This window comes from Pyxicephalus adspersus, chromosome 11 (assembly GCF_032062135.1).
Source record: "Pyxicephalus adspersus chromosome 11, UCB_Pads_2.0, whole genome shotgun sequence".
Taxonomy (NCBI): Eukaryota; Metazoa; Chordata; class Amphibia; order Anura; family Pyxicephalidae; genus Pyxicephalus; species Pyxicephalus adspersus.
This window is the reverse complement of record NC_092868.1, coordinates 168,330-180,489: the sequence shown is the minus strand read 5'-3', so window position 1 is coordinate 180,489 and position 12,160 is coordinate 168,330. Positions and strand designations below refer to the sequence as shown.

At 43.0% G+C, this 12,160-nt stretch overlaps 1 protein-coding gene across 2 annotated transcripts in view; it reads right to left on the bottom strand.

The window, feature by feature from the left end:
- The window catches only part of EPHA8 (EPH receptor A8), a 27,360-nt gene that overhangs the window by 3,337 nt on the left and 11,863 nt on the right, over positions 1-12,160 (bottom strand). Inside the window, exons 3-15 of one of the 2 annotated variants that reach the window (XM_072426232.1) lie at positions 5,980-6,643; positions 4,253-4,408; positions 3,756-4,091; positions 3,415-3,539; positions 2,995-3,157; positions 2,545-2,641; positions 2,395-2,462; positions 2,194-2,319; positions 1,855-2,040; positions 1,705-1,766; positions 1,220-1,429; positions 978-1,127; positions 443-633 (exon numbers count right to left, since the gene is read on the bottom strand). In XM_072426232.1, coding sequence (XP_072282333.1) covers positions 443-633; positions 978-1,127; positions 1,220-1,429; positions 1,705-1,766; positions 1,855-2,040; positions 2,194-2,319; positions 2,395-2,462; positions 2,545-2,641; positions 2,995-3,157; positions 3,415-3,539; positions 3,756-4,091; positions 4,253-4,408; positions 5,980-6,643 — 2,534 coding nt within the window. Of the gene's footprint in view, positions 1-442; positions 634-977; positions 1,128-1,219; positions 1,767-1,854; positions 2,041-2,193; positions 2,320-2,394; positions 2,463-2,544; positions 2,642-2,994; positions 3,158-3,414; positions 3,540-3,755; positions 4,092-4,252; positions 4,409-5,979; positions 6,644-7,167; positions 7,386-12,160 lie in introns of those variants that run through there. The other variant, XM_072426231.1, reaches the window with a different exon arrangement.

Below are 12,160 nucleotides of genomic sequence, written 5' to 3'. Positions count from 1 at the left end.
AATTCTGTAATGTTTCTTCTCTGTTTTTGCTGAGAATATTCACCACAAATGTAGCAAAATACATTGGGGTCATTTACACAACTTCTTCTTGAAGAACATATTTTTCTGTAAAAAAAAAAGGCGAATGAAATTTTCATGAAATTAATGCTACATTTATTATATAAAATGTAAAACATCGGTGTAAATAAAGATTGATAATAATATGCTGTGTAACATTTCCTGTATTACAAGAACTAGAGCCAATCCAATGAAACCGAGGCCATTTCTGGATTCAGCAGACCTGAAATACACTAAATATATTGGAAAATCCTTGGCAAGTGAATTTTTTGTTTTGTTGAGCTGCGTAATTCATGTTCTCATGCCAAAAAGCACTTTACAGTCACAAGTGGTAAATAAAAGCTTTCATTGCGGGGTAAGGGGTATTGCAGGACACAGTTCATACCGGTTGACGGTAGCGCTCAGTTTTAGGTGCTCTGGATTGCGGATGAGTTTGTCCAGAATGCTGACAATCAGGGAGAATCTGGGACGTTCATTGCGATCTCTTTGCCAGCAGTCCAGCATGAGTTGGTGTAAGGCTGTGGGACAACCCATTGGTGCAGGGAGACGATACCCTTCTTCAACTGAATTTATCACCTAAGGTATAAAATATAATATTACATAATAGAAAAATTCTTCTTTATGTTTGCTGCTCAATGGGGATTTGGTTTTTCTGCTTTTCCCCAGCCGGCTCTTGGTACCCCCTTATACTCAGTATAGGGTGTACAGGTTATGTGAGTATTTATGGGCAATACACTGAATGTATTTATGGGAATACTTTGCAGCCAATGGGTGCCTAATACATGTATTATCTTTCATTGGGAATAATAATGACAATAGGAAATGTACGGTTAGCTGTAGGTGTATGGATTAAGCATCGGTCACCCCTTTCTCCCACACTATAGGCTGACTAGGAAATCCAAATATAAAATATTACCCACATCTCGGTTTGTCATATTCCAGTATGGTCTCTCGCCATAAGCTAGGACTTCCCACATCACAATCCCATAACTCCACACATCACTAGCAGAAGAGAATTTGCGGTAGGTGATGGCTTCTGGTGCAGTCCACCGGATGGGAATTTTACCACCCTGAGAAAATATTTTTTTTTTCAGATTGTGGTAAATTGATATTCATTCAATTTCTGTTTCTGTGAAATTTTTATTTTGTAATCAACACTTACTGTGGTGGTGTAGGCAGCTTCGGGGTCATCCTCCAAAATCCGGGAGAGACCGAAGTCGGACACTTTACAAACCAAGTTGCTATTGACCAGTATGTTGCGAGCAGCCAGATCCCGATGGACAAATCCCAAATCAGAAAGATATTTCATTCCAGAAGCGATTCCCCTTAACATGCCAACTAGCTGAATTATGGTAAACTGTCCATCCCGGCTCTAAAAAACAGAAACAAGCTCTGCTAATTCTGGAACTTTGACTTATCAGAGCCATGTAAAATAATCTTACCACCATCCTATTCATTGTTTCCCAATTGTGATACATACATACTATGGGCATCTTTATAACATGGAATCAATGAATTGGATAAACGTCATTATTTCATGCATTCAGTAGGAAATATTTTCAGAGCCTCTTCTGGTGGATCTTCCAGGAATTATTCTGGTGGATCTTCCAGATGTCATCCAGAGTTTCCTGCAGTGGATTATCTTACCCTGAGGAATGTATCCAGGGAGCCATTCTCCATGTACTCTGTCACGATCATCGTTAACTTACCTGCAAATGTATAAAGCGGAGCAAGATATTATGTAAATCATTCTGTGATTGTGACCTGCAATGCGTGGGACTGTGTACAGGAACTTACTTCGGGTCACTACGCCTTCCAGGTGAATAACATTGGGGTGGTCGAATTGGGCCATGATGCTGGCTTCACTCAAGAAGTCTCGTCGCTGCTTCTCGTTGTAACCAACTTTTAATGTCTTGATGGCCACCGGGATTTCACGCTTTCCTGGGAGCTTTAGACGACCATAACAGACTTCTCCAAACTCCCCTAGAAGATAAGACAAGGGTGGAAACAAGATGACGGGTATTTTTGGATTTCAGTCATTGATTAACAGGAGAAAAGGGGATTCGGTTTGCAGCTCTTGCCTTTACATGTATATAACATACGGAATAACATAAGTCGGTAAGAAGTCCAACTTACCAGAGCCAATTATCTTCTCAATCTTTATTCTGGAGGCTTCAATCTCCCGAGCAAATTCACGGACAGCCTGGCAGGGGTCTTCATATGTGTGAGGGTCCACGTAGAGTTTGGGTTCTGTGAAGGTCACTATTGTAAACATAAAAGAATTAAAGGGCAAGTATTGATTATTGATTATTGATAACTAGCTGGCCCTCCACTTACATTGTCCATTCTGATAATGCATCTTCTCCTCATCGGAGTCCTGGAAGGCTTTGCTGTAGCCACAATGCCTAAGGACATACAAGTACATTGAGGACAAGGGGTAGAACCCGGGGCACAGGTGACATCATGGTGAGGAATTCTGAGACTCACCTTTTCTTACAGATTAGGAAAGTTAGTAGAATAACCAAACCCGTTATCAGCGTCAGACAGATCCATACGATGGTCATGGTGTCATATCGCAGGGCAGCTGTCATACAAGAACAATACAAAGAGAATATGCAAATGGAACAAATAAATGAGAAATAAAATAATAATATATTAAGGTTTCCTTTCAAGGATATTTCACTGAGTTTACTTAAATAAAATAAATAAATTGGGTGATATCCTGCTGACAGATTTATTGAGCAATCAGGGAAATATTTAACGTATTACTAAGAGCTAACGAATGCGGGTTTAGTAAAATATTAGAACTAGCACAGAGAGGGCCCGATATATGGGGATAAAGGGCCAATGTCCTGGGAAATATAAAGTGCAGAAAATGAGGAATAAACATTTTATCACAACACATCGATTGGCCATTGCAGACGCTGGGAAACGTACTTGCTTTAGCAGTCTCGATCTCTACAGTTTGGCTAAACCTTCCCCAGCCAGCCGAGGTTCGGGCCCTAACCTGGAAGACATAGTGGGTGGAAGGTTTGAGGCCGCTCACTACAGCCTTGGTTTCCTTTGCCTTCAGGGTGGAATAACTCTGCATCTCCTTGTCCTGCAAGCCGAGAAGAACACGGACCCTTGAGGTCATACATGACACACACATGACACACACAACATGTCACTCTCCATCTGTATGACCAGAATTCAGTAATATAAAGAAGCGATGTAATACTGTAAAATGTTTTGCGCAGCAATTGAACTCAGGATAATGTATATTAAGTAGAAAGCAGTTTAGAGATTTCTAGAATGGGAGATAAATAAATAACTAAATAGGATTTCACACTCAGACATTAGAATGACACTGATCACCTTTTCAAAGTATTTGATCTCATATTCCAGGATAATTCCATTGGGCTGCTCGGGCTCCCGCCATACAAGTGTAACGCTGTTCTGGGAAGTCTTCTCTTTACCAATGGTGACAACCTGAGAAGGAGCTGACAAGTGTAGCGTGTGAAAACATCGGAGTCACTGCTTATATATGTATGTCTATATTAGTATAACATGTATATATGTCTATATTAGTATAACATGTATGTATATGTATGTCTATATTAGTATAACATGTATGTATATGTATGTTTATATTAGTATATCATATGAATTGATATGTTTATCTATATTAATATATCACAGCTCATCCGGTCTCTCACCTGCCTGGTTAGTCGTTATATTCACAGTGTTGAACATCCGTTGCTCGAGGCTGAAGTCGGATACTCCATTGACGGCCTCCACCCAGAAGGTATAGTTCATGTGGGCCTGGAGGTTGGCTACAATAAGGGAGGTCTTTGCTAGGCCCATCTGTTGAGGGGTATATCGCACACCTCCCCCGCAGGGTTCACACTGCCCCGCGTCCCAGGCACATCGACGACAAATAACGTTGTATGTGACGTCTCTGCGCCCACCTGTGTCCCGTGGTGGATTCCACTCCAAGGTTACTGTGGTGCCATTTACACTGGAGATGAGATTGACTGGGGACGAAGGAGGACCTAAGAAAACAGAGGAAAAATAATCAACTGATGGAGTGAAAAGTAAGAAGAATTAATGGAGAACAAGAAAAGATGGCGGAGACATGGAAACTTATATAGGGATAATACACGGGGAGAGATGAGTAATGGAAGAGGGGATCATAATACATCATTTCACTCACGTGTACAGGCAGAAATGGGGGAGTCACTCATTGCCCGGTAATAGTTGGGGTCACAGTCACAGATCTGGGCAGCCAAGGTGTCGGAGTGACTGAAGGGGGGACACTTGGAACATAGCTGGTCCCCCGGGGAGGCCTTGTAATAGCTCAGGTCACACGCTGTGATAACACAAACACAATGAAAATGAATATTACTCCAATCCACAAATGCCGCAGCTTATAGAAGGAGAAGCAAAGTCCCAATGATGGAATCAGCCTTTGTGTAAATCTCAAAGAGAACTGAATAAAATATTATTATGTAGAATATGATAGCTGCAATTCCATGTTCCAATCACATTCCAGTATTCATGCAATGACTATGACTACGGTACGGATATTAGATTGTACAGCACTACAGAATATGTTGGTGATATACAAATACAAGATGATAATATCAATCAAGGAGCAATGCGGACATTTCATAAGATTTGATGGAGCTTTGTCAGGAATTACAGGTATGTAGTGGGTTGATTGTGATATAGAAATAATTCTACACTAATCATTACACCCAAACTGGCATTACAGACCAGGCACAAAAACATTGCAGCAACAGATGAAACTGACAATAATGAGGATTACAAAGTCACATCAATACATCCCCCCCCAGATGAATAACTGTTCCTAAAACATACACTTAGAGTTATTGTCCATAGACTGTGGGAATGACATATGGTAGGGGCATTAGATTGTCAGCTCCTGTGATGGACACATAGTGACATGACTATGAACTTTGTACAGCGCTGCATAATATGTCAGCACTATACCAGCTTAGATATCAGGCCATAGATGGAAGGCTGGAATGAAGCAAAGATAACAGAATATAAGTGAAAGGTTGCAAGTGATCAGAGATATTGAAACATAAATGGCGATACCCCCAGGACAAAGATTGAAGAGGGTTGTAGAGGATCTGAAATATTCGATGAAAAGGTTTATTAAAGCTCTCCAAGGCTGGATAGGATATACTTCCATAAGTTAAGCAGGGAGATCCAGAAAACCTGGAATGGATCTGGTCCAGGATTCAAAACATTTGCTAGCAAAGGACTTTAGGAACTCCATTCCAGGATTGCTGGATCACTCAGCTTCACTGATGAAAGTGTCTCCTGCCAGCCTTGGAGAGTTTAATAAGTTGGAATACAACGCGTTGGGAAATTGCTTCTTACTCTGAGGCGTTCCCATGGCTAAGTAATTAAACTGAATCCAAAGTAATTAAAGCCGAACCTAATGAGCTCATTTAGCTGGAAGGCCAATGAACATATTAAGCAAATTGGTTGTTTCCCTTAATTTGCCATCAGCAAGGTTATAGCTCAGAAATAAGGATTGGGGGGGAATCGGCCAATCAGGAAATCTGGAAGATATCTGCTCCACCAATCCAACACATCTGTCCAGGCCCCCTATTATCAATCATCAGGACCCCCCAACAAACCGTCTCACTGTTATCCCACAATAACCCCATCATACCCCCAATCACCACCCAAGAAAAAACCCCAACCCTACAACCGAGCCCATCACATTATCCCAAGGACAGAATAACCCCAATCATTGTATGGACATTGTATGGACATTGTATGATCATTGTATGGAGATTGTATGGACATTGTATGATCATTCTATGGAGATTGTATGGATATTGTATGGAGATTGTATGAACCTTCGGATATTTCTATCTGTGAGACTAATAAAGAATTTCTTACCTACACAGGAATCGCTGCGTTCCTCGAATCCTGCGCTACACACGCACTTCCCAATGGGTACAAGCCACTCGCCCTCCGCACTGCAGTACATTTTTGGGGTGTCTCTCTCTTCTGAGTGTCCCACACATTCACCTTGCACCTCTACCAGAGAAGATGAATCAGCGCCAGTCACAGCCTCAGAGAAGGCGGCCAGGTTCCTGACCATGGAGGGGCATTTCTTATAGTAGACCCGCACTGACACCATGGCAATACACGCCCCAATGTCCTGAAATGCCAAATAAAAGCCCCGCCGGCTCAGGGGCCCCACACCACGCACTTCGGTATTGAGCTTCAGCCTCCGGACTCCCAGATCCACACTGGTGAAACTCTCGTCAGCAGCGATGGTGTCGATCTTCATGAATTGGCTTTCCCGTGTGCTTGTGCCCAGATCCCGGTCGCTCTCCATATAGTAGAGATTAAACGTCTCCTTACACGTGCCCAGCACCCCTGGCATGCTGTTACAATCTCGTAGGGTGAACTTGATCTCTGCATACACCCGTCGGGCACCGTCCCTCTGTACCCAGTTTGTTCGCAGCCAATTGTTCTGGTTGGGGGTCATTACGTTACAAACTTGGTATGTGTGTATGGGGGTAAAAAACTCGTCCATCTCATTGATTGAATCCCACTGCAATAAAGAATGGAAAGTATTACACAATGTCCCGTCACCCCAACATAGCACAATGTCCCGTCACCCCAACATAGCACAATGTCCCGTCACCCCAACATAGCACAATGTCCCGTCACCCCAACATAGCACATTGTCCCGTCACCCCAACATAGCACAATGTCCCGTCACCCCAACTCACCCCAACATAGCACATTGTCCAGTCACCCCAACATAGAACAATGTCCCATCACCCCAACATAGCACAATGTTCCAGCACCCTAACATTACACAATATCCCATCACCCCAACCTTACACAATATCTCATCACCCCAACATTACACAATGTCCCGTCACCCCAACATAGCACAATGTCCTGTCACCCCAACATAGCACATTGTCCCATCACCCCAACATAGCACAATGTCCCAGCACCCCAACATTACACAATGTCCCATCACCCCAACATAGCACATTGTCCCATCACCCCAACATTACACAATGTCCTATCTCCCTACTATAGCGTAATTTTCCATCACCTTACCATTGCCTGATATGAATGTTCCCAGCTTGCTTCCACCTGGAAGTGTGGAGAACATGGCCTGAAATGAATGATCATAGCTGTGCTTCCACCTGGAAGTCATGTTGAGTCAGTTCATGTGGGACTTGTTCCCCTTCTAGTTTTTGATGAATGGGTTTATGGGGAAGTAGCTGACTAAAGCTTCAATCTTCCAGACACCATGATGGTAAATGTCCTGGGGGGTTGCAGAGCTGGCGATTCTCTGACTGCACTACAATACGTGTGGGCTACCATGCATGACCGCATGTCATTGTATATTCATATGCAATGTGATTAAAGTCTCGCTTTCTCCGGAAACTTCCACATTTTGTATTGTTCCACTTTCACACTCACAATGATTTCTAACCAGAATTTAAATAAAGTAATTTCCGCCAGTAGATGCAGTTGGGCCCCTAAAATAAAGAATGCAGAAGGAATCCATTCGAATATAACTTCCTGTGCGTCGCTGACAGCTGTGCTGTAGCCATTTTTGTGCCAAACACACACAGCCAACATCTGTAACAATGTGCTCTGACTGTATGGGGAGCTCTGTACCTGTATGGGGTGTTCTACCTGTATGGGGAGCTCTGTACCTGTATGGGGTGTCTACCTGTATGGGGAGTTCCACCTGTATGGGGAGCTCTTTGCCTGTATGAGGTGTTCCAACTTTATGGCGAGCTCTGTACCTGTATGGGGTGCTCTGTACCTGTATAGAGAGCTCTGTACCTGTATGGGGTGTTCTACCTGTAGGGGTGCTCTGTACCCATATGGAGAGCTCTGACTGTATGGGGAACTCTGTACCTGTATAGGGTGACCTGTACCTGTATGGGGAGGTCTGTACCTGTATGAAGTGTTCCACCTGTATGGGGAGCTTTGTACCTGTATGGGGAGCTCTGTACCTGTATGGCGTGTTCTACCTGTATGGGAAGCTCTTTGCCTGTATAGGGTGTTTTACCTGTAGGGGAGCTCTGTACCTGTATGGGGTTTTCTGTACCTGTATGGAGAGCTCTTTACCTGTATGGAGTGTTCTACCTGTAGGGGTGCTCTGTACCAGTATAGGGTGACCTGTACCTGTATGGGAAGCTCTTTGCATGTATATGGTGTTTTACCTGTATGGAGAGCCCTGTACCTATATGGTGTTTTACCTGTATGGAGAGCTCTGTACCTGTATAGGGTGACCTGTACCTGTATGGGAAGCTCTTTGCATGTATACAATGTTTTACCTGTATTGGGTGACCTGTACCTGTATGGGGAGCTCTGTACCTGTATGAAGTGTTCCACCTGTATGGGGAGCTCTGTACCTGTATGGGGTGTTCTACATGTATAGAGAGCTCTGTACCTGTATGGAGAGCTTTTTACCTGTATGGAGTGTTCTACCTGTAGGGGTGCTCTGTACCTGTATAGGGTGACCTGTACCTGTATGGGAAGCTCTTTGCATGTATACGGTGTTTTACCTGTATGGGGTGCTCTGTACCTGTATGGGGTTCTTTGTACTTGTGCAATTGTACAATTTCTAAAGGAATATTCACTTGCCGAGGATTCTTGGCTTTGGTGCAGGCAGGTCCCCCCAGGAGGAGGCATGGGGATGAGCTGTCAGTTGTTACTCTACAAGGAAGGTTTGCAGAGCTGAGCAGCTGAGGGTCAATGGGGCATTATGTGGAAGACAATGGGGGAAGGTACTGAAGATGGTTATGAGAACCACGTGTGCCTGGAGGACCCCTTTTTATTAATTGCCAGACATGCTGTCCCATATTTCTGTGCAGTGTACATGGATCCTGCATGGAGGGCCCATACAGTGTGACTTTGTATTTCTAGGAGATTAAAGCCGTCCAGACCGCTCAGCAGATCCTTGTATAATAATGATATGCTTCTTTCTAAGTATCAGCATTGCGCTAAGTGTCGTGTTGTGGAAATGAAATGAGCTGGACGCAGCAGGTAGCATTCATAAACATTGAGCTGGCGGGACATGGTCTGGTATACAGCTGCTGCAATTCCCTAAATTGTCCTTGTCCCCCACTGCTGAATTAGTCAGACAATCTGCTATATTAGGGGGATTCAGGAAGGACGGGGCCACCCCAGGGGGCCAGGATGAACTCTCTAATACATTAATTGCTATTTTCAGAGCAAAACATCCATTGGCGTTTTATCCTTTAAAAGAAATGAATTTGTGGATTTCTGTGGGCTCATTCTAGAAGCCAGAGGATGGGGAATTCCGGGGAAGTGTGAATTGGATGAGATAAGGATCCCCACAATCAAACTCCTTAAGGTTAAATCATTCACTCTTTTCTGTTCATCTTCTTCCAATAAATCAAGAAATGTTTTTGTATCTGGAGTATTCCCATATACCATTATAGCAGTCTGTGAACACACGCGAGGAATATGGAGGACATCTCACCTGAGACCATCGGAATTAGCACATGTGAAAGTAACTCTATATTCCTGCAATATTGTTATTAGACTCACAAAACTCATTCCATTCACATATTTCACAGGTGACAATAAGTCGGGCCAGACGCTCTCCGGGGCTAATTGGAGTTGAGGAGAGTTGGGAAGATTACATTTGGCAATGTCAATAATTGCTGCAGGCCAAAATAATCTCATATTTATTCAGAACTCCTAAACAGACATATCAGTGCCGTCCGGACAAAAAGAATTCTTGGCGTTGGCATTGCAACCTCGTGCAGAACTAACCCCAAGGACCACCATAAGGAAAGGCTTTGCGTGGATGAAGGCAATTCCTTGGGGGACCAAAAATGTGTGAAATGTAAACGGGTCTATCGGCAGGATGGACGGGAAAAAGCGGTCTAATACCACTGACGGTGTCAGTTCCACTTTAACAGAAATAAGGCTGGAAAGAAACGGGAGGAAAGAGAGTAAAGAATAATTATTATCACGGTGGGGATAAAAGTTGTATTTTCTGGTGAAATTCCAACAATTGTTCAAAACAAAATGAAACAAAAAAAGTTCCTCAATGACCAGAACTTTTTGGAACGTGACAAGTCACATAGTCAATGGATGTCAAATCTTTGATGGGTCGGAGTTCTGTGCTGTGAATTGTTGTGAGAGATGTGAATGTCTTCATATTTGTGATTATTGGCATTCCCGTCAGTGGGTTCCGCCATAAAGACCTAAAATGAAGAACGAGCTCAGCCAATCAGTGTCAGTGCTCATCCATAACTGATTTATGGGATTCATGGGATTGGGTGCCGATCAGTAATGGCCGGGTAATCCCTCCATTTTTATACATGGACAATATACATTCATCCACCAATCAGGAGACATCTATAGACAATTCCAGCAATAGCTCAGCAGGTGGACACAGGAAACTGCATCAAAGACTCTTTTCATGTTTTATTCTGAAGTTTAACATTAAAAAAAGAAAACTAATTAAAAGCTTTCATAAAGCTCTTCACTTCGTGATGGGAAGGTCCGTGTGATGAGATTGTGATCAGCCCAATACCTGGCCTCTTTCATCGCCAAATTCCTGACTGTTAGTATTTCCTGATAAATGAACTTCAGTGCGTCTCGTCTGCTGCCATCGTGATAACATTCCCCAGCGAGTGTGAAATGAGGACGTCTTAATTAACAAGGGGAGGTTCTAATTCCATCTCCACTCGGGATTCTTCTTATGATTTAAATGAAAGTCAACACGCATTGTCGCCGGTGGAATTAAGCCAATGATAGGCAGAAACTTGGCATGGAGTGCCGGAGGATGCGCTGAACATAGCGCTCTCTTCATTCTGCCGCTCTTATCTCCTGCGGTCAGCGGAATAATCTTTGTGTCAGGCCATGCACGCGGCTCAGCGCTTTGTTCATTCTTTACTGGCCAATTGTGTTAGGACAGCCAATGTGCTACTATTACACAAAGCATGCTGGTCAGGCACCCACCATGGCAGACGGAAAGTAACGGATCAGCTATTGAGAATATATATAAATAAGTAATATATATGTAATATTAATAGCAAAAAGATCCCATCTCAGCACGTAGGCCCCTTAACCTCCATAGCGCTTCATTTCTTTCCCGTTTTATGTCTAAAAGTGTACATTGTTTTTCATGAAAATTTATTTTACAGTATAATATAAGAGTATGAGTATCATAACGTTTTAAACACAAAATCATGTCAAAATATTAAATTGAATTAATTAAAATATATATTTTTTATTATACTGATACTATTATATTATACTGTAAAATAAATCTTCTTATAAACAATGTACCTGTACACAGTACTACAGATATTTTGTATTAAATGCAATACAAATTGATTTTTAATTTCCCGCTCCACCGGCAACGTACACACTCACGGATGTCAGCGGGAACTCCGCCCGTGACTCATCGTGTGCAGAAGATGCCGGAGGAAGAAGTCGGAGACCGCGGCGATGGACAACGCGGGACGCCAGCGGATCAGGTAAGCGCTGTATTTACTAACCTACCCCCAGTGTGACTCGGGGTTACCGCTTTCAGCAAGTTTTGTCTACCCCGAGTCACACTCAGGGTTACCGCTAGGAAGGTTAATGGATATCTCTGGGTTTGTAACTGGGGATAAAGACAAGGCAGAGTCACTAAACACTTAGCTCTGTGTACATGAAAATGGCAGAAGTCCAAATTCACAATAGCAACGTCACTGCCTTAAATAAGTCACAATGGCTCAGAAGTGATATGATTGGGAAACAGCTGGGAAAATGAAGGTTGGCAATTATTATTAGTAGTGTACCACAGGGCTCAGTGTTTTCAGAGATGTACATTGAGAAATGTAAAGTACTTGGGGGTAACAACATGCATGCTTCATACTGTCTAGGGGGAATACATTTGGGGAGTCAGAATTGGAGACGGATCTGGGGGTTCTGGTAGATCATAGACTTAATAACAGCATGCAATGCCAAGCTGCAATATCTAAAGCTAGTAAAGTACTTTCTTGTAATAAAAGAGGAATAGACTGCAGAGATGGAGACATAATCCTGTACAAAGCATTGGTCA